The sequence below is a fragment of the Apteryx mantelli genome, chromosome 19, assembly GCF_036417845.1.
Source record: "Apteryx mantelli isolate bAptMan1 chromosome 19, bAptMan1.hap1, whole genome shotgun sequence".
In the NCBI taxonomy this organism is placed as follows: domain Eukaryota; kingdom Metazoa; phylum Chordata; class Aves; order Apterygiformes; family Apterygidae; genus Apteryx; species Apteryx mantelli.
The window spans coordinates 3,337,852-3,365,769 of NC_089996.1; the positions used below are offsets into that span (position 1 = coordinate 3,337,852).

At 38.5% G+C, this 27,918-nt stretch overlaps 1 protein-coding gene across 2 annotated transcripts in view; it reads left to right on the forward strand.

The window, feature by feature from the left end:
* FOXK2 (forkhead box K2) overlaps window positions 1–27,918 on the forward strand; it is a 59,634-nt gene that overhangs the window by 19,882 nt on the left and 11,834 nt on the right. For both annotated transcript variants that reach the window (XM_067308378.1, XM_067308380.1), the window contains exons 2-9: window positions 13,967–14,161; window positions 17,041–17,188; window positions 17,635–17,781; window positions 20,763–20,956; window positions 21,777–21,952; window positions 22,981–23,277; window positions 23,548–23,757; window positions 27,034–27,203. In XM_067308378.1, the coding sequence (XP_067164479.1) occupies window positions 13,967–14,161; window positions 17,041–17,188; window positions 17,635–17,781; window positions 20,763–20,956; window positions 21,777–21,952; window positions 22,981–23,277; window positions 23,548–23,757; window positions 27,034–27,203 (1,537 nt within the window). The remainder of the gene's footprint in view (window positions 1–13,966; window positions 14,162–17,040; window positions 17,189–17,634; window positions 17,782–20,762; window positions 20,957–21,776; window positions 21,953–22,980; window positions 23,278–23,547; window positions 23,758–27,033; window positions 27,204–27,918) is intronic.

Genomic DNA, 27,918 nt, shown 5'->3' on the forward strand with positions numbered 1-27,918 from the left:
AGCTAGGGGTTAACATTTCAGCATTGTATATCTCTCTGAAAATCTAAATCTTTCAAACGCTAGTTAGTTTTCAAGTCTAAATGGAAATATGGTAATTTAAGTACTGTCAAAATTAGTGTTTTCAGTTCTTTTTTTAAACAGTGGTGTATGCATGGGACTTAACTTAAATATTTGCATTTTGTTCTGCTTTGAAGTAGAAGTGGATTCTGTAGTGGAGTTTTGAAGAGATCACATGACTGATGAAATTGTTCTCAAATACACAATCCTATTTTCAAATTTTCAGTTCCTATTGTGCCAGAAAGTACATGTGTTTCTAGCTATCGCTATTTATGCATGGCAGAAATTATGTAATAACAGCAAATGTCTTCCGAAGTAGGAAATGTCCAGCAGGTGGGGGGATAAAATCAGATTAAAAATTCGTATTAAATGGCAATTTGAAGGATTTTTTTACATGACAGTTCTGACAGTCCCATTCAGGGAAGCATGATGCTCAGCTGATAAGCTGGGGAAGCTTGACTGAGCAAACTTCACTTTTCTTTTGAGAGGGTGACAGTAAGATGCATTGCTCGATTGCTGCAGAAAAGCTTTGCAAATTTCTGCTCATGGAGAGAATTGTGAACTGCTCAAACAAGTTAAGCAGCGTGTTCCTCTGCATAGCTGTACAAGGGTCTCTTTGCAGTTGATTGCTTTAGCTTTCTTTTTTCAGCGTTTCAGAACATTATATAAACTTAAACAGCTATATCACTGGCTGTACAAGAGGCAGAGAAGACTGGACTTGGCATTGGTTTGCATTCTGGAAGATTTTACTATCTGCAAAGTTGGTCTGGCTCTAACATACCTCAGAGAGGAACCAGAGTTTAAAGCACAGAGATTGAAAATGGTGGGTGTCTTTGGTATTTTAGATTAAGAAATGCACGTACGTGCGTAGATGGGTGCTACCTCTTCCAGTATGCCCTGAGAGTGTTCAGGAATGAACCTTTAACTGAGGAAAACTTTCTGTGTTAGCCTTTTTGACTAGTGCGCAGAATGATTTGAGCAGCCATATTTTGAATGGTTTTGAATGGTCATATTGGCATTCATCTTCACTCCCCCCTGCCTCCCACTTTGTATACTGAAATAGTGAGTTATGCACCAGGACCTTCTCTCCCCCCTCCCCCCTCCCCTTTCTGATCTTCTGTTTTTAGGAAATTTAATGGTCTAGAAAAACTAAGTCACAGAATAAAAAAAAAAAAGTCTGGAATTTGAAGTTAAACCAAAAGAAACCACTCTTAAGACATGGTTGTTTTAATATCGGGGAACTCAGTTTGGGTTTGGCTTACATAACCAAACTACATGTTTTTTGTCATTACCCTCCCACAGAGTATTCTTTGATGTATGGGATTGATCCGATTATTGTGAACCTTGCTGCCTGTCTCTAGGAATGCAGTTTAAAGTAAAAACAGAAGTTCAATAGTGTACAGTACTACTCTCTGTTTAAATAGGACAAGAAATAAAAGAAAGTGAAGATGCCACTTTCCACATATTTCCCTCTCCTGAATAGTTCAATTATTGTAAAACAAATTAGTAGTCTGGCTTTTTCTGGTCAGTGAAAGTGTTTACATTTTAATTACACTTGGTATCGGGTGAAGCAGGAGTATGATTAGTTAAAAATAGCTGAGATAACATAGATAAGCAAAACTGAACTAAGACTTTTGATACTGCAAGCAGGTAGGACTTCCTCTGATGTTTTTCAGCATCTCCAGCTGTGTGTCACTGGGACTTTTGCAGGTTCTCCTGCACTGGGAGAAGTTCATGCACAAATGAGTAACAGTTTGAATAGCTTGACAGCTATTCATGATTTTAGGAAGAATTCTTTTGCTTATTGTTGCAGCTCATTTAAAGGAAAGCAAATGAGTCCTCTTTTTTTGCCAAGATATTTTTTCAATGCTTAGGATATAAGTTTTCAGCCTTTCTCCCCCCCTATCCTAAGCTTCAGTGATTAGGATACAAATTTTCAGCTTTCTTTTCAGCTTTATTTTTGTTTGCTTTTAAATGAATATGAATGCTGTTTGAATTTTTCTGTTTGGTAATAATAAAAAAAAATCCTGCTTCTAATAGATGCATAGGAAGAGAGGTCTGCATAACTTAACACCTTCAAGTTCTTCAGTATGTATATTTGTATAGATTTTAATTAGAATGTATGCATCTAATGTGCAGCTTTATTGTCAAGTTTTCATTCTGTAATGGTGAAGTGCTCGTGAAATGCAAATTCCTTCAGCTCTGTTTGGGAGGATGTGAAAGATTGCTTAAGATAGTTTTTGTGTGCACATTTTACTGTTTGCCATGTAGGCTTTTCAGCTACTATTTTTTTTGTTCCTAAAGCAGCTACTCCTGTGCAACAAACTCTAACCTTGTTAAAGAAATCCTCTCAATTTTACTGAAGAAGTGAGAGTGTTTCACCTGGTTCTGCCTCTCAAAGCGGTTGTAGAAGGAAGCCTAAAAGAAGGGATGATCCAGTGGTTTAAACAAAGATTGAGTGTTGGGGAAAAATATGTTCCGTTCCCAGCTCTGTTGCGTGCTTGCCAAAATGACTTGGCCGAGTCACAAATCTGTTTAATCTGTTTTTAAAAATGGGGATAATACTTCATGGGTGGGGGCAGGGGGATGATGAAATTACAGTGTTCTTTCCTAGCACTTTTTATCAAGACCTATGCCTTGCCTTTTAAAATGAATGCCTCGCGTTTTGAAATAGCTTACTTATCGCTGCAGTGAAAACACCCTGTTTTTCTCTCCTTTCCTGTTTCCCTGCCTCCCTTCTCTCTGTTTTCAAGCGCTATTGGATCTCTTTTTGCCGGTGTTCCAGGCTTTCTTACATACATTGTTCCTGTGTGAATGCTGGTGGGCCATAGGGCTGCAAAGAACACTGTATCTGATGTGTTGATTTCTGTTCAGTACTTTGGGGTTTTCTGATGAAAGATGTTGCAGAAATGCAGAGCAGTGTGTTTATTCAATTATGGGCGAGACCTTGGAAGCAGTGTACGTGGGAACGTATAAATGCATTAGTTATAGACTGAAAGATGATATATCATTATCATTATGCAGACAAGTTTTATTCCTGGTGTAGTTTCTGGTACATTTTTAGAGCAGTAGAAATATTTTTGCAGGGAATGCTTGACTTAAGTGATATTAATCCCTTCTGTTAACAGTATCTGCTGTACCCACTTTCTTGGTGGAGCTAAAAGGTTCCAAGTTAACCAAACTTAAATTCTGTTGAAAAGCATTAAGCATGCACTCTTGCTTACAAATTGAGTTCTTTACTTTTTGTGACTAGTAGCTTCTGGAGGCTTATTTTTGGTATTAGGTAGTTCAAGTTTCAACTTTTTGAAGAGAGTGGTTAGAATGGTTTTATAATAGTATGTTGTGTTTTTAGGTAGTAAGTGCAGTGCAGCTTTTAAATGAAGTTGTCATGACAGTTTTACCTTTTTAAAGAGATGCAAGTTAGACTATGAGCTGACAAAAATTCTCTAAAATACCAGAAAACTTTTACGTTTTGGCTCAGGTAGTTTTCTGCTGGGTTGGCAAATAAATCTCTTCCCTGAAGATACCAGTAGGGCCTGGTAGCAGGCACAGGGTAAATGGGTAAGTACATGGCTGGGAACAGAAGTGGTGCCAGAGGCAGGGAAGAGCTGCTCTGTTTGGCAGTGGTGAGCTGCTGCATCACTATATCCTATGAAACCATCCCCTGAGATCAAACTGCTGTTCCTAAGAGCTCCTGATTTGTAGTTGTGTTTCAGGAATCTCAGCTTACGTTTTTTCGTTCCTTTGGTAGGTGTTATTCAGAACGGGTTTCATCTTCCCTAAATGAGTGTGTATGATGTAGAAGGCTACACCTAGACTCCCTTCAAATTCAGTGAAGAATAGGCATCCGTTGACATGATTCCTCCAAGACATTTTAGACTTCACCCTTCAATGAGATTCGTACCCTTGTAGTGTCTGTTGCTTTCCATTCACTGTAAAGATAGATGACTATCACAGATTCAGGTTTATACTTGGAGAAATTAATCTCATGCTTCACATTTGCTGCGATTACCCTTTGCTTCTCTGTATTGCTGTTCTCTTATCCATACAGTGACAATAGTTAACACATATATTCTACAAAGAGTTTTGTGCTTACTGTAATTTTTTTCTAATTTCTGGACAGATTTCCATGTGTGTGACTGTCTGACTTGTTAAAGTATGTCCGTTATTTTTATTAGTTTTTATCCTTCTGTACTTTCCTGCTGCCCCCTTAAAGCATCCTATGATTTGAGAGCTTGGCATGGTCTTAGAAGGATAGCTTAGGAGTGCTTCGGGAGCTGTATTCTCCAAAGACGGTATGTTTGTTGTCGATTACTCTAATTAGCTTGTCTTTGCTTTGTAGTCTTCAGACGCTTTGTAGTCTTGAGTGGTTCTTGAGCGTGCACACGAGTGATGGAGGAATGGAAGTTGGTGTATGCTGCAAAGCAGTCTTTGAGTGTGAAGTTTCTAAGGGGTCTCTGCACCCTCACTAAAACAGTTCCAGCAATTTGCAAGTAGAGGAGACAATGAAAACTGATCTAAGCGCTCTGCAGAGTACTGTTGGTTAAAAGACTGGTCTCAAAATATAATTTAAAATCTCAAAATAACTAGCCCCGCAGTATCACCAAAGTGAAGCCAGCAGCGGACAGACTTAGGACACCCTAAATCCTTAGGTAGATGATTGTGAAATGTAATTAATGCCCAGAGCTTTTTGAGAGGAGTCTGAAAAAAGTCTGTTCTGTTCTTTGACCATGAAGGCAGATTTAAGGGGGAAATTTAACTGTGCTGTCTACTCAAAATTAGAATTGTTAGGAAGCAGGTTTTGTCATTTCTCAATGGCCTGAGTTAGTCATGGGTTTCTAGGTGAAATAAAGGACTATTTTGCTCTTGGAAGCAGAGTTCTAGCTTGAAAAGCCCATCTAAAGTAAACTTTACTTCCTTGATTCAGGAATAAAGTCTTTTCTGTGCAGCCTTGCCTCTGTGGGTAGCTGTTCTTTTGGTAACGATGGGGGAGCTTTGCCATGATTTGGCAGTGGAGCGCGGGCCTCTGATGAGCTAATACCCGCAGTCTGTTGTTGCTGAAGTAACTAACGTATGAGTCATAAGTGCTTTTTTGTCATTATGCTTGCGTCAAAACACATCATGACAGCACTTGTTCACTGTACTCCCCCCTTCTGTTTTAATTGTAAGGAATAGTAAAATGCCAAGTACCGTCTGTATTTAAATATTTAGCTTTAAGCGGTTTTGTCTGGTTTGCCGATAGCTTTTATTTAGCAATGAATAATATTACTGTTATAACCTCACCATTTCCATATGACCTTTTGCATCCCTGCGAGTACCCCACAACTGAGGGTGGGATGCCGGGCACCGTCTGTAACCGGCTAACCTGGTAATAAAGGATATAGGGGTTTTAGCTGGCCTACTTCAGTTTAGCAGTGGTTATGAATCTTATGCTTTATGAAAAGAGGCTTTGAGTGATCTTTACTGTCCTGGTGAAAGTTTGGACTTGCATATTTGGTAATAGGAAGCCATTGTTAAATGCACTTATCTGGAAGGGAGAATGAATGATTTTTTTTTATTTTTTATTTTTTTAACTTTCCTGTTGCAAGTGTTTTGTTTCTGTTTTTTCAAACAGGAAACTATTGTATTATAGAGTTATGTATGCTCTATTGGGACTTGCAATAGCCATTTGAAATTTGGCAAAGATAGAGGCCCATTACCGTTTGGACAAATTTTAGTTTGTTTTTACAGTTGAGAACAAAATTTAAGGATAGAGACCACACAACCTGACTCTGCGCGCGGCTTTTGTGTACAGAGATGCTAAATACTTGAAAATGCAGTGTTTCCATAGGCGGAGTTTCTTTTGTATTCACAGGCTGGGGAGCCTCAAATTCCAGAGGCATTACATGAGCAGTTTTAATGAATTAGTGTCTGGTTTTCCTGCAGCAGATGTGACAAGCAGCTTTATAAGCTGCTTCCCATCGATCGCTGTTTTCCAGCTCTTTTGTGTCTTTCTTTTGCTTAGAGAAAAGCAACGAAGAGCTTGGTTTCTACAGTAACTGCTGCCTACATTCTTGCCTGCAGGCCAATTTCTTTCTCAGTTCCTGCAGCCTGTGCAGGGCTACTGTATTGAATTTCTTTCTCCTCCCCCCCCCCCCCCCCGGTCTTGCTGGTTTAAATATTTTACCCTTTAAGAAAAGAGGAGAATGCAGTGGGAATTTGTGCTTTTGATATATGTATTTCTAATTAACTAGAGCACATTTGCAGGACTGTAGCAAAACTTGAATGTTTTTTGCTACTGATCAATACCAATATTTCTGGGTTGGTAGTTAAAATTAAATGTCTGACAGCTAAAGCAAGAATCTTTGAAAATTTGGCATAGCACTTTTGTTAAAGCTCATTTTGTAGCATGCTGGTGTGGGGGAGGGGGCGAGATCAGCATTAAATTGTTCATAGAATTAATTACATTTGCAGTAAAATTTGTTGTAGTTGGACAATTTAAGCACGTGTCTTTTTTGGACTTGACTTTTAAATGTCCTTTCTTAGAGAAATTGTGGTGAACATAGGGTTAAACATCCATTGCTTCTGATTATGTTACCTCTTTAAGTGGGAAAGAAGAATTAAACACCCATTTCAAACCAGAATATATGTTTATTACTCGGTTTGTATTTGATGCTTGGAGTTTGGGAGCATTCCCATCATCGTCCATAATCTAATGTCATTGGATCATTTTTTGGCACCAACAGGCTTGTTCCGGATCCTTCTGCACGGGGGTTAGCACCGTCCCTGTAACAACTACCAGCAACTCTACAGACTTCTTGTGCATCGCTAAAACTTGAGCGGGGAAATACCCACCTGAGGTTTCTTGTGGGGGAGCCATTAATGTACAGCTGGATCCTGTTTGTGGCCTTTGATTAGAATCCTGTAAAATTGTAAAGGTGACCAGCTTGAATTAACGTGGGGCTGCCGTGTATTTTATCCGGTTGGACGATGCATGGGTCTTTGCTTTGGAATCTTAAGATAGATGCGAGAGTTCCCCTTTAGGGTTGTTTTTCATAGTGGTTTATGGCATCGTGTGAACAGTCGTGGCACACCTGAAAACACACACATACTTGAGAAAAGTGCCTAGTGCACAAAAAAACCACCCAATGAAACTAACTGCTAGTTTACCTGCTAGTTTAAAAATCTGATTTTTTTTTTTTTCCTTCCCTCCTTGCACTGTTGGAGGATGAGATGGTTGCAGAGCCCTCCCCATGGCTGTTGTCTGTGGAGGATGCGCTTTGCAACTGTTGATCTTTGGCCAATATAAATCAATAGCGAGGGATACAGAGAACGAAGGGAACCATGCGTGCGGTCAGGAGTCGCTCCCCAGAGGAAATAGCTGCCGCTTTTTAAAGGGCAGTTGCTTTTTGGGTAACTTCAGAAGTGTCCTGACTAGGAATAGCCAAACTTAATTGACTGTAAACTTGTGGCAAATTAGCCAAGTCTGGACTTGGTTTAAGACCATGGAGGCAGGCAGGAGGAAGACTCCGTCCTAAGGCAGCGTGCATGTGCATGGGTACGCGCACGTGTGCGTGTAGGAAGTGATGCTGCGTTCGTGCTGGGGTAGTTTTTCGCATTGCAGCACAGGGTGTGGTCAAGTGCAAGCACAAAGGCCTTAAAAACTTCCTTTTTAAAAGGTGGTAGAGGAGTTGAGCTTTATGTTCCTCTAGTTTAAATTCTGGAAGTAAATTTATTTTGAAATTAATATTTTTTTCCCTAAGAATCGGTGGGGAAAAATGCATACTACTACCATCCATTACCAGGCATGTAGAAAGTTTTACAAATGTAATGTATAACAGTTCATAAAGCTAGAACTTCTGATAGGAGCACATGGGTATACCTCATGTAGATGAAAAAGCAGCTATATTAAGAAAGTGCCATCAAGAAAGTTCTTTGTTTAGGAAAAGAAGAAAATAATTCATGTGATTATTATTGTAATATTCTGGATCGCCTTTTTTCAGAGTATCCATTATAAAATTTCATAGCATTTTTCTTATGATTGAATTATGGATAAGTTTTGCAGAAAGGCCTTTTTTTTGTCATTCTGAGAAAAGACTTTGTAAAAGAATCTCTGAACAGTTATTTCTGTTGAAAACTCAAGGAAATGCTTACTATAAAAATCTTCATAGATCTTTTTCAAATAACCTGTATTTTATTAGTAATCATTTAATGCTGAGAGTTTACCGGGGCTACTTAATATTGTGGCTCTTTGGATGGTGTTATAAATCTACCTTCACTATTAGTATGAAACTCCAGTTTTTTAAACAGTGAGGTACTTTCAAAGATCATCTTAAAATTTTGATTCTGCTTTAAAGCAATTTAATTTAATTAATCTTTTTAATAAATTTCATTTTCGTTGATTCCATTTAGGTCTAAAGAAGATGATCCTCTTCTGGAAACATACTGCAGTATTGACTTACAGTTCAATTAAACACAGGCCAAAGTCTTAAAAATAAATTCTGGAAGTGAATAATTTAGTATGTGTGTTCTTAGTGTTGAATAATCAGAAACCTTTTGGTGTAAAGTTCAGCAGATGATAAAGTTAGACAATGCAATTATGTTTCTTGCAGCAAAGGGTAGGCTGAGTGAAGTAGCCCCTTTTGCCATGGCGAGGGAATTCCTGCTCTTCTCCAAGGTAACAGGAATTCCTGTTTTGGGGTATCTCCAAGAGGTGGGGTTGCATCTCTTCTTGCAGGTTTCGTAGTATTTTTGCATGTGTCAGTTTGGTCTGTGAGGGGAACCAGCTCCTGTTCTTTCTCCAAAGACACCCCTTTCCTCAGCCTGTAACAGCACAATATACAGATTATACAAAGACTATACAAATTTACATGTAATTGTACTTTTTATTTTTGAGTTTTTTTTCCTCTGGAGTATTTGTAACTTTTTATAAGGAGTCATCTTTTAGTCCTTGCTTATTTACAAATCTATTTGGAAATAATAGCTAGCTCTAGTTTAATTTAGAATTAATTTCCTAATAATCTGTTGTGATGAAATCAATAAGAAATGAAGCAGCAAAGAGTGAAAAAACACAGTTGTGCCCCATGTTCTTGCCTACAGAAATTCACTAATTAGCTGAGAGTCCCACAAATTGTAATTTTAAAATACCGTGTTCCCATGGATGTTAGATGCCCCCAGTTTTGACATGCTGGTCTTACAAGTCACAGTTTCAAATTCAATCTACGAACGCAGTGGAAGTGGTACCCTTGGGTAGCTTCTGACCTTGCTGAGCTGGATTCCACGCTGTTACTCAGTGGGGACCGGGGATAGGGGACAGACGGTACCTTAGCAATTTGCAGAGAACACCCAAGTCCTAAATGAGAATTAAGTAGGCAAGAGAAATTAGAAAAGGGATGAAAGCCATCCTTAAAAAATAAAAGTTTAAAAAATCTGGGTTAGTTATAGAATTCACCCTTCCATGGAAGGGAGGCAATATTTTTAAGTACAGTGATTTCTGTGATTTCTTCTAGTTCATTAATCCAAATAGGGTTGGAGAAGGAGGTATGTGAATAGTATCATCATTGTCTGCTATACTGTCAAAGAAAACCTAAGCTGGAAAACACTTGTCTAGTGGTACAGGTGTTAATTACCTCAGTTTTTATTTGAGATGAGCTACCCACGCTTGCATTTAAGATATTTGAAGTCAAAAGTTGACAAAAACAATCTCCAAAAGCCCGTCTGGCTTCTTTTTTGTGGGTGTTAGCTTTTTAATATCAAAAGCTGAAGCTTTCCCTCGCTTTCAGTAAACCAACAGGAGTTTCAAAACTGTCATCTCGCTATCCTTTTAGGTCTGCTTAAAGTATGGGGGAATCCTTGAAGCTACTGGTGTTGCAATATCCTTGTCTCTGTAAAAAGAACTGAACTACAGAGTTGTAACTACCACGACTTAGGGAGTTATCAGTATTGAACCCCTAAAACCTATTTCAATCTAAAATATGGAGGTGCTGATTCAAGAAATGTCAGAGGGCAACTTGTGTCCAATTTTCTGTCTCAGTTTCAAAAAGACGATTAAAATGGAATAATTCAAGGGGTACTGAAGCACTGGGTTTCATAGTCAGACTTGAATCAGGGGAGGGAATTGATTTCTTACTTTCAAGGTTTTGCTCCCAAGTTTGAGAGAGGACAGAATTCCTAGTTTTCAATCAGTCGATATTTTCGTTTAGTAGAATTGCAGATGTATAATTAGCTTTTTCCTGCTGTACAGACAGAACTGCTAAAGGAAAGTAAGCAAATATTAGAAATATTGATGTGACAAACGCAACTACACTTTGCACATTTTCCCACAAGACTTGTTACCTGGCTGCTAAACTCTTTAAATAGTAGTAATGCCTAGACTGGCAGGTTTCCATTGCTCTACATGCTCTAGAGGTAGTAATAGTTTTTGTTTCTTGGGAATAATTTGAAATGATTTGATGCTTTTTGTCCATTTTCTCCCCTTTCATTCTTTCCAGTAGTTAACCCAGAATGAACTTTTGTAAAAGAATAAGTAGGATCTCGAGCTGCATTTCAATTCTGTCACCTCTGCTGCGGTTTCTTAGATTGTATGCTGTTTGTCCTCCTTTTTGATGCTCTGTTGAAAGTACAGCATAAGTACTCTTCATAATAAACAGACATATACAATTATTTAAATGTGGATACTGTGAATATTTGTTTCTGAAATGCCTAAAATGATATTGGTATATCAGTTAAATAGTACTATTTGTTTTCATCACTTAGATACCTAACATAGGCACTTTTTATCATACACCTCTAAATACAGATGTTTTGTAAACCTTTCTTAGAAATCTGTTTGATCAGTCTTAGGGGATCTATTTGATATCTTATCTTGAATGGTATCTTCTTCCTATAAAGAAAAAATGGCAGTTGGTTGAGTAGATGAGGTGCAGAGTGACACATTCCGCACTTTTTTTTTGAAAAAGTGAATTGTGTGGATGCATTTCTTCTATAGCAACTGTCCTGTGGTCATGCATCATAAAACTATTGTAAGCACTTTAAGCAGTGAATAAAATCAGTTGCAGCCTGCTGTAGTCTAAAGGTGTGAGCAGGCCTCTGCTCTGTGTGCTGTGCTTTTTTTTTTAACTCATCGTATGACTACAGGTAGGTAAAGAATGTGCCAAATACAACCTGATTCTAATCAAACTCGAACATGTTCCTTAGTTTGATTTGGAAATAATGTAATATGTTTGCATTGATGCAATTTATTCAGAAGATCTGTTGGTTAGTATACGTCTCCCCCCCCCTTTTTTTTTGCTTTTGGCTGTGTTCCAACTATAAAAAAGAACTAACAATGATTCTATCAAAAGTTCTGCTTGCAAATATAAATCCATTGACAGATGCAGTCTTCTGATAACGTGGAGACTGAGGTGTTCGCGTGTTCTAACAAGACAGTGATTTGTAGGGATAATGTGCCTTCTTTAATAACACCATCCTTTCAAGCTCAGCGTGTGAAATGTTGTAAACTAACAGTATCACCTTCAGGTTTTAAATACATTTCCTGACTCTAAGTTGATTAGTCAAAGCTCCTGGCTTTTTTTGTGCTTGATCACCATTTGAGGCCAGCATCTCTGTGCTGTGCTTGTGCTGCAATCTCACCTATAAAGAAGCTTCCTGGTCCCTTTTGCAAAAGATGCCTCCAGGGGAGATAATACATTAAGATAGTGCAGTAATGTGAGAAAGGGTTTGTTTGTTTGTTTGTTTGTTTTATATACCTATATGGAAGGATATTGGTGTGATTGTGGAATATACGTTTTCTGTGTTTTTATATTTCTGGTACTTGTGTTGAAGTCATGGACCTTGCCCTCCTCCCTGCCGCGGGACACTGCCTGCTAGCCAAGAAGCAGGCTGACCAGTGAATGAGCATCTAAAGTTACGTCCGGCTGTTTCTGCGTTGCTCTTAAGTTGAAATAAGTTTTGTCTAAAAAGTATTAAGTTGAATTTGCAGGTTTGGAATAGCCTCATACAATAAGTAGGGCAGGTTGTCCTAAAACTTAAGCTTGTCTCCGTGTCAAATGAGTATTATTGTTCAGTTCCTCACAGTGATTTTTATTTACTCTTTGCGATGAAGTCTTCAGCGAAAAAGATGCCTTTGGCTCCCCTCGCCTTCGCAGGCGCTTGAGGAGCAGTGTTGTCGTTACTGTTGATTACCTGCAACGTTTTGAAGACGCTTGTTTTCTGTTAGCAAAACAGCTGAGGCCTCTCTCATTTGTTGCTAGAACAATACAGAGGAGGAATACTTTCTATGGCAAAAAGCAAAGTGAGCTGTTCCTGAAGATTAAAAACACCCAGAAATTGGTCTATCTAACTTTCTTGCTGAAGTGCACATTGCAGGGTTTTGGCATGGATTCTGTTCCTAATTTAGTGCTTTGAGCGTGTCTCAGAAATAGGTCATCTGTTCGATTCGGACGTGGTCCATACCGAGAAGTAAGACTGAGAGCAGCAAGGAAGGTCAGTCATCATTGCTGCTTTTTCTTTTTTTCTCCTCCTTGAGGGGGGGGTGTTGTAGGGGGAAAAAAAATCACCACAACATGTGTGTATGTGTGCGTAAGAAATGTAGTGCAAATCCCATGCTGTCACAGTCACATGTTAAAAAACACACTTAGATTGATTTTAAGAAGGGAAAAAACAAAACGTGTGAGAGCCTTCATGTTTTTAAGGCTACTCCATAGTTGCTTGTTCTGTCCAATTCTTACATCCCTTTCGATACCTTTTTTCAAAGCAATGATCACTTTTGTTTACCCTGGGTATCTTGCATTTGTAGCTAAATTTCTTCTTGTCCCTGTTCCAGAGTGCTGTTGTTTCCTTGCTTTATAAAACTAGATCTGTCTGAAAGAGTCACTTTTGAAAACATTTTCTAAGGTTTGTCTCTAGGTAGGGTGCCACTGGCAGCGCCCTCTTCATCAGGTGGAAGAGGTGTGTAAATATAACCGGGGGTTTAGTGCCAGTGGAGTCTAACAGCTTACTTCAGAAAGAGGAGATAGTAAAGTTGCCTGAACTGTGTTTTTGTAGATGCTTTTGTTGAGAGAAAATTAAGCTTCTTGTTTGCTCAATCTGTCTATTTACTGAGAAGTTATAAATAGCCTGTTCTGTTTAATTGGGTTAACTTCTAAATGCTTATATACAGAGATGTGAAAAGGAAAATGTTTAAAGGTGTGTTAATTATATTTTGCAAATTAAAAAAAAAACATTTGCACATTGTTAATTTACGTAATATTCAGATTATCATCAGTCTTTAGGGGGGAAGTGTAGAAACTGGTTATTTATAAAAATGGGCAATTTATTGAATGTTGACTGTTCAATTCAAATCTAAACGTAGAATATATCTGAACGTGGTACTGCAACAGCAGTATACCCTGTAAATGCTGAGAATTAGGACTGATACTTGTTTAACTAAATGAATATTTCAAGATGAAAAAAAAAAAAAAAAAAAAAAAGGAAAAATACCCTTTTAGTTAGACCAGTATGTGAAACTGCGTAGGCCTCAGATCTGCAGACATTTGTGCTCCTGGTTAATTTTGATATTACGGGTACACTAGTTCGTTTGCAAAAGCCATTCTTTGTTATCATTAAGCAGTGGCCTCATGTCTCCTTTTAGGGATAGTTGCAAGATCAGGATGAACCGCGGGAAACTTAGAGACAGTGCATAAACTACACTGGTTACAAATAAGTGTTTTTTAAATTTGGAACAGAAATATAAACAAACTTGTACTTATTTGGAGATCTTTGGTCATACCGATTTTTCTGTACAGTCTGTAAAATGCAGATTCTTACAGCTAATTACATGAGATACTATACCTTTTTGTTTTTAAAGAAGGTTAGGCGACATGTGCAAGTTATGCAGAAATTGCTACTTTCAGTAAACAAGTTGCTTATATATTTGTGTTTTATTTTTCAGCTGTACTTTCAGGTTTCCCAGCACAAACATCAAGATAACGTTCACAGCTCTGTCCAATGAAAAAAGAGAAAAACAGGAGGCCCCGGAGTCCCCAGTGAAGCCCGTGCAACCCCAGATCTCTCCCTTAACAATAAACATTCCAGACAACATGGCTCACCTGATCAGCCCTCTCCCTTCTCCCACAGGAACTATCAGGTATTTCAGCCCTGCCCCTTGGATATAGGGCAATATGTGGCTACAGAATTAATGCATTTCAAGTATTTTGCTTATATATTAAACTTTAAGTTGAAGCTCAGAGTAACCACCCTTGGAAAAAATTACTGGTCTTCTGTCTATTAAGATAGTTACTTGAACAGCCTTTAATATTCAGATTTAATTTGTTAAAAGTGTAACAGTTTGCTCAGGTTTCTGGCTCCTAGAACAGCAAAGGAATGTAAATTTTTCTTGCGTTCCAGATACTTTAGAAAGTTTGGGGGGTTTGTTTGTTTGTTTTTTACTTTTTAATGCTTACGGGAATACTTTGAATGAGATAAATCTAAATTATACCATTTTGAAGTATTTTGATATCCACTGTCTCCTTAAGTTCATCAGTAGAAAAAAATCCTATTTTTAGCAAGTATTAGTCATTACAATGGAAAACAAACTGATCTCTTTACACCAAAGAGGATTTGCTATCGATTAGTCATTGCTGGAAGTAAATGGAAGTTTTACTGAAAATTTTTAAATGTAATATGAGGAGTTTAGCATAGGGAAAACTTTTGCGGGGGAAGTTAATTTGGGTTGGTGACTTGCTATCCTGGTTAATGTTGTAATTGAAGCAGTCATCTGCCTTTGTTTTGGGGGATCAAATTCACTTAAACGTAAGCTAGCTGTCCTCACAAACTCATAAGACTGCTTCAGTTGAAATTCTTAAAAGTCATAGAAAGTTCAGGAGCAAAAATTTCATGTAAATGCACTGAAAATTATGTTTCAAAAATTACATAGAGGCTTTTGAAAGTTTTGTTCCTCTCTCTCACATCCTGTATCTTCACTTGAGTGAAGCACTGTAAAGATCATTTACTTGGCTTTTTTAAAATGTAGATTTTGTTAATGAAATTTGAATATAAGGATAATTGACTTCCTTCGTGCTTGCCAAGATCTTGATCTCAATACTGTAGTGTTTAATGAGATCTATATAAATGGTGGAAGTAGAGAGAAAAGAGATCTAGACTTGACGGTATAACAGGTTTGCTTTCTTATTAAAATTCAGGGTGAAACATATCTTGCCCAAGAAATGACAGAACATCTCATAAATATTTCAGATAATATCACGTATATCACCACAGTCTTTGCCTCACTGTGAATTTTGTAATTCTCTTCAGGGCTTTCATGCACCTGTTGAGCTATAGTTTATTACAAAAAAAAAAGACAGTTTTGAATCTATTTTGAGAGCAAAGCTTGACAGTTTCTCTTCAAATCATCCTGTTTTGTAGAAGACTTGTAAACTTGCTTTGATTATACCATATGTGTCGCTTTGTCAATATATGCTAAAGTGAGCTCAGCAGGATGTTGTCAGTTGATATGTGAAAACACAGAACAGCAGTGACCTATATTTAAAAAAAAAAAAAAAAAGTTACACATTTTTGGCTCTAATCAAGGATTCTTCCATGCAGAACTTCAGAAATCCAGTGCTCCTTGTACGGTATATAGCTAGTAACAAACCACTGGTGCAGGATTTCTGGTGATGTGAAACTTGAGTTCAAGTTTTTTATTTATTTATGTATGTACACGTATACACACACGCGCACACGCGCACACGCACACACGCACGTGTACGCACGCACACGCACACACGCACACGCACGCACACACGCACACACACACACACACGCAGGAACGCGGCAAGCTTTGTGAAGGAACATAGCAAGAAACCTTCCAGGCAAGGCAACAAACAACCTTTGGCAGGTTTACATTTCTTAAAGCTTCGTTGTATAAAGCTGAGCACCATTCTCTAGCTTTATTTTTTCCCTGCCATTTTAAACCATAGGTGCAAGCGATGGAAAGATTGTCTCTGAAGATGAGGAGCTGAGGGCACGGCAGGCTTTATTTATTTATTTGTTTTTGGAATTGCTGAAGACGGAGTCGAAGTCAGTCACATTATAAATTGCTGAGAGATGTGTGTCCTTGCAGGGAGCTGCCAAAGCTTTGGGGTGCGGGGGGCAGACGTCACCTGCTGCCTGCCCCCTTCCCGTTGACAAAATGGGAACCGTAGAAGAAAGCCATCTTTGTACAGCTCTGTGTCGTGTGGACTATGGAAGGCAGGGCGGCGACTAGTAGAAAAATATTATAGTCTGAACCTAATGTAATTTTAGCTTTGCTTTTCTGTGATGAGTAGCAAAACCCCAGGTATCATAATCCACAGCTTTCGCTTGTTTGGTAGTAACTTTTCAGTGGTGCTCTGTTGACGTACTATTGAGAATATTAGATGAATCAGTGCTAATGCATCATCTTTATAGGTACGTCTGTAATTTTTATACATATAAATGTATGTGTCTGTATACGGACACACATGCAAACACTTAAAATCATGTGGTTTTATATTTAAATAAGAAAACTTTTTTTCTCACAGCTTATAATGTTATATTTTCTCAAATGTGCAAATATACACAAGGAGAGATGATCTTTTTTGAGCAGACTGAATACAAGCATATGGCAGAAATTTCATGCAGGATCTGTTTCTTGTTTTAAATGAGTGTCTCAAAATTTGTGGTTGCTTAAGTAGTTAAAACGGACTTTCCTATTGGCAAATTCTACACAAATACAATGCGACCTAATAAATCAGTTAATCCTTTTTCCTTTGACGAGGAATGTCTGAGTCTCATTTGACAGATTTCTTCCTCTAGTGATTTTAATTCCTATGGATGAGTTAAAAACACTTGGAAAATGGGATTTATAATGGAAATACTGACAGATACTTAACTGCAGTCCAGAAGCTCTAGTAGTGGGATTTTCTGCAAAAAGAGCTTTTTGATTAGACATAATGTGGTGATATACTGTATAACAAAATAGTAGGATCTTCTTTTTATGTTCTACAGTGCTGCAAATTCCTGCCCATCTAGCCCCCGTGGTGCAGGCTCTTCAGGGTACAAAATGAGCCGTGTAATACCATCTGACCTACATTTAATGGCTGACAACTCACAGTCAGAAAATGACAAGGAAGCATCGGGTGGAGATAGCCCAAAGGTAAACGTTGTTTGAAATCAAAATCCTAAAGAAAGTCTAAAGCGAATGTAATACCTTGGAATTTTGTTTGCCAAACTATCTGCACGAAGCCATAATTTGGCATTAAAGACTTTAAAAATAATATAGAGGGTTTTGTGATTAGGTGCGGCATTTATTTTGATATTTTCCCCTTTTGGGGAGGGTCTGTATTCATTTTTAGTAATATAGTTGTTTATAGACATTTGAAAATTAACGTTCTTTAATGTTTGTTTCTGCAGATTTTATGATTATCTTACATTCTGCTAATCAGAAGAGCTAAATTTTATTAGCCACTTCTTCTGTTTCAAGATTTGGGTTGTCCAGAAGTGCCTTAAATCAAATTAATTGGGTTTTGTAACTTTAATTTAGAAAGGAGTGTGTATCTCTTTAAAGTTTATTGATGCAAACTTTTTTTTTCCCTTGTATAGGATGACTCTAAGCCACCTTACTCCTATGCACAGTTAATAGTACAAGCAATTACAATGGCACCTGATAAGCAGCTTACACTAAACGGAATTTATACGCACATAACTAAAAATTATCCGTACTACAGGACAGCAGACAAGGGCTGGCAGGTAAATTCGATATCTAGCATGCTTTTTTAGTTGTTAGTAATGCTGGCGACTATAAAGGGTCATTGACAATATATAAAACATGTAAATTTATTTTGTGTTTGAGCCTAACAGCCCCTCTTAAATATAATTTGTCATATGAGTGGGTCATTAAAATTTTTGTGTGTTGTTTTTTTCCTGATTGTAAGATCTCGAACAGAGTAGAGAATTTAAATTATTCTGTACCTGAAACATTCCTTTATTCATAAAATGGTATTCTCTAAACCTCTAGTAGGGATACAGGCAGACTTTTGTGGAAGAAAAGCACAACTAGTACTGTGGATTTGAATATATGTATACTATACAGGAACGTAGTTGTGTTCTGTAACTTACAATTGTGTGCATATGTGTATTCCTATCTTAAGATAAAATTAAGATATTAAACATTACAAGTTCAGACTCATTTGCAAATGGTCTTGACTGTGCAGTACAGAGGAAGAGCGAGCGTTTGTTACCTGTTGTTACCTTGCACTATTAAGTGCCCTTTTTCATTTGTGCAATGGTGTCCGTTTGTGAACTTGCTCATTTCCCTGCTGGGTTGGACCAGACCTTAAATTCTGTAAAAATTAATTTCTACTTTCTTTTTATTTTGAAAGAGACCAACCTCAGCATTTGCCAGGATGACTAACTGAGCATGAATCAGTCTGGCATGCTCTTTCCAGACATGCGCTAAAGGTTCAGTCCTTTGCTGCTGTTTTTAATCTCGGCAAAGGACAGGAGAGCACAATTAGCAGCCCTGGCCAGTTTGCCCTGTAGCATTCAGACTGCACTGTCGATCACGAAGTATCGGTTTCACTGGGTTGCTGCTTGGTACAGTCATGCTCCGCAGCAGAGGCATGCTCTGAAGTTATTTTCAGGGAAGTAAAATTTGGAGAGACTGGGGGAGGGGAAGAGTGAGGAAGTGTTAACACTCTGCTTGCTATAGAAGTAGAAGACTAAAGAATATAGGACTTCTCGGTAGAGGAGTAACTCTTAAATATTAATCGTGCACTTATTTGTCATAGGGCGTATATAAAAGTTGGATCACTCTTGCAAGAACTCCAAGGTTAGCTGGGAATGTCACTTTTATTAACTTTTTGCTAATGATTTAGCTAGTACAGGACTTAGCTCTTGTGTCTAGGAAGTACTTAGTAGTCTGAATCACCTCTTCCCCCTTTTGCACACAAGCAATACAGAATCCAGGCTGCAGTTGTACCAACAGATCTCTCTGATCAGTAGGACCAGGTTTTTAAAATGTCTGTGTGCTTTTTGTTTGCTATCCTGAAATATCTTGAATATCTGTGTGTATAATGCTCCTTTACATAAGCATCATGTAACCAAATATATGCATATGGTGTAATACGTAGTTCAAAAATTGGTCCTTAGATCAGCGTACGTATTTAGATGTATAGACCTAGCAAAAACAAGGTGGTAGACACAGGCACACGTTATGTTCCAGAATAATTAGCACCTATTCGTAAAAGCAATTGAAAAGCTGAAAATCCGATGCTGTTCAGTCACTAGTCATATAAAACACTGCTCTAACACTAACAGGTGTACCTCATGCCTCAATAGCTGTGCTAGCTTCTAGGCATCACGTATTAGATTACAGTCAGGGGAACTTACATGATTGATGCTTTAAATAATATTTGAAACTACATATACACATTATTCAAAGCATACAGTACATATATGTATGTAGTACCCAAATCCTGTACCTCCATAAGTAGTATTGGGGTATTTATATCCTTTATTCTATAAAAGTCTGATTTTTGTAGAGCCCTTGACTCCCCTCAGTGGACTTATTTTAGCAGGTACTTTTGGATTTACTCTTTTATTCTAGCATATGGAGAAATAAATACAACTCATAAACATGTTCTTGGCATGTTTCTAGTTCTGTTTCACTTTTTGGCAGGGAAAACCATTTCTGGTTTCATCAGTTTGCATTTAAGAAACCATACATGGTTATCATTGCTTTAAGTTTTCCAAACTTGCCATCAAGGTCATGAACTCAGACATTTAAAAAACTGGCCTTGAAAAAAGGATTTGTGTTTGATTTTGCAAATTTTGAAGACAGAAATATTAACAGAAATGTTAATGTAAAGCTTTTTCTCTGCTTCTCTTCCTCTCCCTCCTCCCCAGCTATTTCAGTACATATACTTAAACTTTCTTTCTTCTGGTTCAGTGATAATACTCAGAAAGATTTTGGATTTATACATTTGAAAAAAAGGATGTGCACAAAGCCAGGCATAGATACGGCCACTTGCTTTAGAGTGTTAGCGGTTTTCTACATCTCTATCAGAGTTTTGTGTGTTACAGCAAAGTGAGAATAAAGTAATGTGCAAGCTAGAGGATCTCACTGAAGAGCTGTATTAGGACCTGCTGCCATATACTGTTTTTCTAGACGCACTAAATCCTTGGCATCTTTGCTGAGACAGACTGGACTGTGGGTGAACTCCCAACAGTCCAGCTGCAGTTGGAACTTCTGTAATTTAACCTTTTCTTCATGTATTATGGAGCAGTAACAGAGGATTATCGTATAAGATCACAATCAGTATATGCTGTGTTTTAGTAGTCCTCTCCGAACGATCTGACATTTTCTTGGACACCTGGGGAAGGGTGGTGTATGAGGACTGCTAATTCTTCATTTTTCACACTGCTTTATGCTCAAATATGGGTAGTGTTCTAACAGATTGTTGCAATCGCCATGTTTCTCACTAGAGAATTAAATGGGATTCCTGTTATTACCTCGTTAGCATACTGTTGTTTAATTGTTGGGAAAGACTGGAAAAATGCAAGAGGCCTTTCTTCAGGTTTATGGCACTGCCTTTGTAGTGCTCAAGCCCTGTTGCATTAAGGAATTAAGAGCTGAACCCCGAGTCTCCTATGGCACAAACTGCTGCAGTAGGCCACATTCTGACTTGAAAAAGTTATATGAATTCTACATATTTTTTTATGTTCCATAGAATTCAATACGTCACAATCTCTCTCTGAATCGTTATTTCATCAAAGTACCACGTTCCCAGGAAGAACCAGGCAAAGGCTCATTCTGGAGGATAGACCCTGCCTCTGAAAGCAAATTAATAGAGCAGGCTTTTAGGAAAAGGCGGCCTAGGGGAGTACCTTGCTTTAGAACCCCTCTGGGACCACTCTCTTCTAGGTAAGGAAAAACAGATGAACACAAAGACTATGGCTGTTGTTTAATCTCCAGGCTGATACGGACTTGATAGTTTTGGATACAGTCGCAAGTTTAGTAATTTAATTTCATCCAGACTTGGTATTTGAATTCTGTATGATTTACTAGGAGGCTGCCCCATACACTAGGCTTGTTTTTATTGCTTGTGTTTTGTGTTAATGAACTGACTCAATTTGCATAAGTAATTGTCAGATTGCTAATGTAAGCAAGGCTTGCTTTGCCTTTTTTTTTCCAGAATTAATTATTTTAATTTCTAACTGCCGTCTACTGCATTTTAAAGCTGTTTGCAAAGAAAATTACCAAATATCAGCTACCTTTTTATTAAACTTAAAAGTGACAAGTATGTATTTTGTTTGATAATATTTAAGCAGTATTTGCGATGGGGAAATAATGTGGGTTTTAATTATTCACCATATAAAGTTACAGCCTTCCTGCTGGTGCAGCTTTGTTTTTGACTTGCCCTTTAGGCTGAGATTTGCTCATTGTCCTTCCCCACCAGAAGAAACGTTCATAATGTTTCACGGATTGCTTAGACAGTCTCCCCAAGAAAGCATCCAGCCACTTCCATGCCGTTAACTGTAGCTGAAGTTTGCTTTCAAACTCGGTGCTTGGCTAACAGAAATGGTATCGATGAGCACGACTGCACTTGCCAGAAGGCAGAGGTGCCCCCCTGCGGGCAGCGCGTGGCATGGGCGCTTTAGAGCTCGCTCGCTCGCTCGCTCGCTCGGCTTTCGCAGTGCGGGAGTTAAAACACATCAGCTGCTGCTTTCGTTTTTAAATACAGAAGTGCCCCAGCCTCTCCTAATCACTCTGGAGTGTTGTCCGCACACTCCAGCGGAGTCCAGACCCCCGAGAGCCTGTCCAGGGAAGGATCTCCGGTCCCCATGGAGCCTGAGCCTAGTGCTATCCAGCCAAAACTAGCAGTAATACAAGAAGCACGATTTGCACAGAGTGCCCCAGGTGAGAAGTCCTGAAAAAAGCATTCCGGGGTTGGAGGTGGGAGAGGGCTACTATGTTAAAGTTACCGAGACTTCACACGTACACCAAAACACCAGTCAGTATTTAACCTGTTAATATTTAGAGCGAAGCATTGAGAAACACATAAACATGCCCAGAAATAGTGTCTGCAGACAAACAGACTTTATTATCTACATGTTGTTCCAGAGCCCTTGATCCCTTTGTTACGAAGCAGATTGTACTTCTGTGCTGTGTGGGACCGTATGGTCTTGTAGCTGTCACTTCCTTTGGAAACATACTCTTTCTGGTTTAGAAGAAAATAAATTAACATTAGGGCATGGGTTACAGTAGTAAGCAAATGTCTTCTTTAACAGTAGTATGTATTTGTGGTCATTTCATCCTTTCAAAGCTGGGGATGGAAAGAATTGAAAGGCTAAAGGGGGAAAGAATAAATCTGTATGGTAAGAATTTTCCTAAAATGGGGGAGAGAGGATAATGGGAAAGGGAATTCTTTGTTCAATTACTTTAGTTGATGTATGTTTTTCCATCCGTTTTCTTGGTGATAATCCCCAAAAAGTTGCAGTGACCACCTTAATATTTCCAGAATTTTCTGTGGCAAAGATAAACAGGGTCAGCAGCGGTGACCGGGCTTTCCCGGCCTAGGAAGCCGTGAGGTGTGCCATTGCAGAAGTGCTCCACAGAACACCTGAGGCACATACTAGTTTTCATCCGTGGAAAGTAGTTTTACTAAACAAATATTAAACATAGCTTTGGCAGTAGAGCTGCGCTTGCAGTAGGGGGGGAATGGCATACAGGTGTTACTGTGCTAATACAGCATTTATTGTAAAAAATGTGGCTGAGAATAGCCGCATGTCATCATCTTTATTGTCCAGTTTTATCTTTTGGATCATTGAGGTGTTAGTCAAGGAGGTTGTTAATCCTCTGAGGCTTTAGTGTTAAGTTTAAAAGGATGACTGTCTCAACAGAAATCATTCAAATTGGCAGTCTAATTTTTATCGTTTTCTTGATAGGATCACCTCTATCTAGCCAACCAGTTTTAATTACTGTACAACGGCAGCTACCACAAACTATTAAACCCGTCACCTACACTGTTGCAACTCCTGTGACAACAACAACATCCCAGCAGCCTGTAGTTCAGACAGTTCATGTTGTTCACCAGATACCAGCTGTGTCTGTCACAAACGTGACTGGATTAGCACCAGCAAACACTTACACTGTAGCTGGACAGGCGGTAGTCACGCAAGCTGCGATGGTAACCCAGCCCAAGGTAGAACCTCAAGAGAATGGAGACCACAAGGAAGTAAAAGGTGAGAGCGTGTGGGGTTAGCTGTTTCGGTAGCTCTTTATACGGAAGGATTAGCGTTTGAAATGTACTTCAGGACGAACAGTTGAAATGCTTGACTAAACTGAAGATTTTGCATAGTTTCTCAGGTTTTTGCATCATAACTTCTCAGATACGTTGAGGCTAGTAATAAAGCGGAATACATTTTTCGTTGAAGATCTGATTTGATAAAATCAAGTGATTTTGGTTTTTAACACTTTCTTGTTTTAACAGTGTTTTATCTTCTGTTTTTCAGTTAAAGTGGAGCCTATACCTGCTATTAGTCATGCTACAATAGGAGCTGCTAGTCGTATCATTCAGACATCTCAGCCCACACCCTTACAGACAGTTACTATAGTGCAACAGGCACCTCTAGGTCAACACCAGCTACCAATAAAAACTGTAACACAGAATGGAACGCACATAGTACCTATCACCACTGCGATACAAGGACAAGGCAACACTGGTGCGTATCGTATCAAAGCAGTCTCTTGCTTTATAAGTGTTAAAACTTCTCCAGGTGGCCAGTGCTGAATGTTTTTGAATTCTATTCTCATGTCTTTTACAGTTATACTGAAAACTATCTAAATTGTACAAAAAAAATTAGATTACAACCTTGTAAGAGATTGTTGCCTCCCTCTTGGTAAGAACTTATGTTTCTTTTCATTGATGATTACCTGAACAGTTATTTATTCTCTTTGGGGTCATTATAGGGATGCGCTTAGTGATGACAACCCATCCTCCCTTCTCAGTAAACCCAGAATAAAAACAAGTTTTAAAAGAAGTTCATGTAAAACTGCAATTAAAATGGTAACTGCTCCCCAGATGATTTGGTCAAGAACCAGCCAAAAGGAAAGCAAGACAAAGCTTGGCTTGTGGGCTGGCTATTTGGACTGTTGTTTTATTTCCACTGTTTTTATTGAAACTGTAGAAAAGCAAGATACTAAAATTGACAAGCGTTCTTTAAGATTTTGAGATCGTTCTTGTCTGTCTGAATACCGTCTTTCCCTTCTCAGACTCAGCGGTCTGAGTGGGTAGCAGTACAGATTTCATCACAACATGCACGGTTACGTTTAGTTTTGGTTTGTAGGTGAATATAATTTGTTTCAACAGTTTCACTTTGAGATAATATTATCTGATACTGCAGTAACTTCTTTGTCATAAAAGAGGCTCACGGGAATAGTTTTAGGCTATTAAGTCAATTTATTACATATATTTCTGCTCTAAAGTCTTACTGATGGAGCAAATGATTTGTTTTGTTCCCTTTTTTGCTGTTTTTCCATCTGTAACATTGCTTTTCCTACTCAAGTTTGGTACTTATAGGTCAGTGTTCTGCTTCCACTTCATTTCCAGATTCAGTAAAACAAAATCAGTCGGCATCAGATTTCACACATGCTTTTTTTGTCAGAAGGTGGTGTGTGAATTGAGCTGAGTCATGTGAAATACACTGAAAATTATATTTTAAAAGTAATTTTTGTCTTTGTCGTCGACTCTGAAAACTGAACGGACGTCGATGCGTTTTCCTCATTAAGAACGCCTAATGGCTGTTAGGCATTTTTAAGAAATTGGACTCTGTGTAGAAATACAATTATCCTGCTTCTGACTATTTCGGCATGTGTGCTGGGGGCACTTGCAGTCGTGCAGGTTTTCACTATGAGATTCCTGGGCTTAAATACCATGTGAGATGTTCACATCTTGGGTGTGTTCCCATTCCTGGTCTCTCTGTCACAGTAATTCCTAAAACAGCAAGAAAGCAGGTAATTCCTAGGCAAAACATTTAAAGTGGGAACTAGGCCTACAAAAATACACTGATTTGTTTGTATGTGTGCACACGTAGATCTGTATTCACACACACACACGCACACGTTTTGTACATGTGTGTATATCTGTGTTAGGGGAAAGAAGCTTTGTGCAATCTGAAAGCTAAGAAATCCAAACTACTGCTCTTGTAACATTTTCTGTTTGTAGTTAGAAGGTGCTTTCAGATCTTACCCTCAGCAACACAGTTTGGCAGTGCTTTTTCCTATCTATCAGTCTACTTGAAAGCAGTGAAACCCAGAATAAATTCAGATCTCCTATTGCAGAATAAAATTATGTAACCAGATACGCTTTAGTCTGGCTTTCAGTGTAGATTTCAAACATCATTGTTCTTTTATTATTTGCTCTAGCACTTCCATGTATCAGTTGGGGCGGCAGCCAGCAAGGCTCCTTCTGCTAAATAGACCCCACAGTGCATAATGCAGCAGTGGTCTTAATGCATGTTTGAAGACGAAGGGTTAACCTACCCATAGAATATGCTGTTTTGCATGAGGATAACTAATGTAGAAATCTAATGTAAAAATAAAGCAGCAACAAGTAGATGGTGAAAATGGCTGTGTAGTGGATTAATAGGCCACTTGTGGAACCCTAAACTCAGTATTACGTGTTCTTTTAAACATGTTTTTATTTAAGCAACAATAAATCTGCAGTAGCATATTTTATTCAGAAGTAACTATCTCCATGACTATCTCCTTTCTAATAGAAGGTGAATGACTGTGTTGACATAGAAGAGCAAATTAGTTTACAGTTGCAGCGAAGCTTTCTGTTTTGGCTAAATATTTTCTGATGTATTTGTCCTGTTAGTAAATATTGGGTACAACAGAGTTTGGTTACAGGCAGTGATGATGTTCCAGGCATTCTCTCCGATAGCTTACCAAGAACAAATACAGCAGGATTAGCAAATAAGACTTCCTTGGGCATCTCATGTTTAAGCTCCACTAGCGGGGGATGCTACAATCATCTCAGCAAAGCTGTGATGCTGAAGAGAGGGAGCTTATATGTAAAAGAGCGACTGGTTTCATGTTTAGATAAAACTTCATGAAATGCAACAAATATATAATTATATTTCCCATTATTTGCTAAAACATTTGGATAGTTTGCTTAATAAAGTTAGGGCCAGTATTGAGAAACAGACTACCACGAAGAGGGAAAGAACCTTTGGATGTCTCAGAAGGCTTAAAGGACTGTACTCTCCCGTTAATGTTGACTGCTGTAATACCTTACGTCTTACATGTGATGAGATTAAAATCTTGTATAGCATGTGTGTGAGCTATATACGCTTCCGTTGATCTAATGTAGTTTGGTTTTGCATTTGAAGCGGATTAAATAGGTAATTTCTTAATAGTTCTTGTTAAAGCACTGCCTTTTCCTTAGGTTGTGCTACATGCATCATCTCTAAGATAAATTGATACTTGAGTTGTCTTCATCTCATGGCTGTGTGAATTGCATAGCTTTTATTTATTTTATTTTATTTATTTTATTTTATTTATGGCCATGGATGAATAGCATGACTTGGTGCCTTCCTGCCAGGCCAAATGATGTATTTTACAGTAATCCATACACATGGCCAGATCCTACTCAACAGGACTCTGAATTCACTTCCCAATTCTGTCAGAAATTACTGTGTAGATTGGCTTTAAGTCATGTAATCCTTCTCTGTCTCAGCTCCCCATTGACAAAATGGAGGTATTTTTCCTTTCTTATCTTTGTCCTTATCTGTACGAATGTTGAGTGATTTGGGACAAGGTCTTTCAGGTTTGTACAAAGATTAAACAATCGGACCTGAATCTCAACTGGAGTTGCTAATACCCCACCGCAGTACAAATAAAGGAGTTCATCATTTTAACAGCAATGCAAGTTTGCCTTCGGTATCACCTGTTCTGACAAGGATTAGGGGGCTGAAATTTTTTTCCTCTTTTTACAGCTGCTGCAAGTCCTTTGCATATGTTAGCAACCCATGCATCTGCATCGGCATCTCTTCCAACAAAGCGCCAGAACGGAGACCAATCAGAACAGCAGGAACTCAAACGTATCAAAACAGAAGATGGAGAAAGCATAGTCATAGCTGTTAACGTGGACACCCCGTCTGTGGCAGTGAGTGATAAAGGCAGCCAGAACTAGAAACTTAGAGGAGTTTTCTTTTCTTTTCTTTTTTTTTAATAAACTCCGTGGTGCCAAAAGGAGACACTTAAATATAACACCTAAAATGTTGGAACATGTTCTCACGCAGTGGGGAAAGGGGCCCTGTGATCAGACTTCAACTTTCAGCACTGAAAAAAAAACCAACACAGGTGGCCTTAAAACTTGGTAATTTAAAGTCAAACTGCAAACCATCTTGTTCCAGAGGCTGTGACCCCCGCTCCTCCCTGCCCCCTACTGAACTGTGTACACTGAGAAATACAGTGTTGGGGAGGGCTGCAGCTTTAAAAAAATCTTTATCAGATTATTTTAAGGACTGAGTATCTCAGTGTAACGGCAGCATGATAAGCGCTTAGTGTGAACTGGTTTCAAACGATTGTATATTCCTTAAAGGGAACAGAGGCAAGGAGCCATTTCCTACATCTTGGCAGCTAGCCTTTCATAATGACCTACCCGATGCAGTTGTTGGTAGATATGCAGTATTTTGTTGTTCACATGTGGAATTAGAAATTTTTGAGGTGTATTTTCATTTCTTTGCAAAATAATGGGGTCTTTGACATTTCAAATCACTCCATTTCTACTCCGGAAACTTTGGAATCACACAATACTTTTCATGTGAAATTTTGTTTGGTAAAAAACTGAATGTAGGGTTTTTTTTAACCGATGGAAT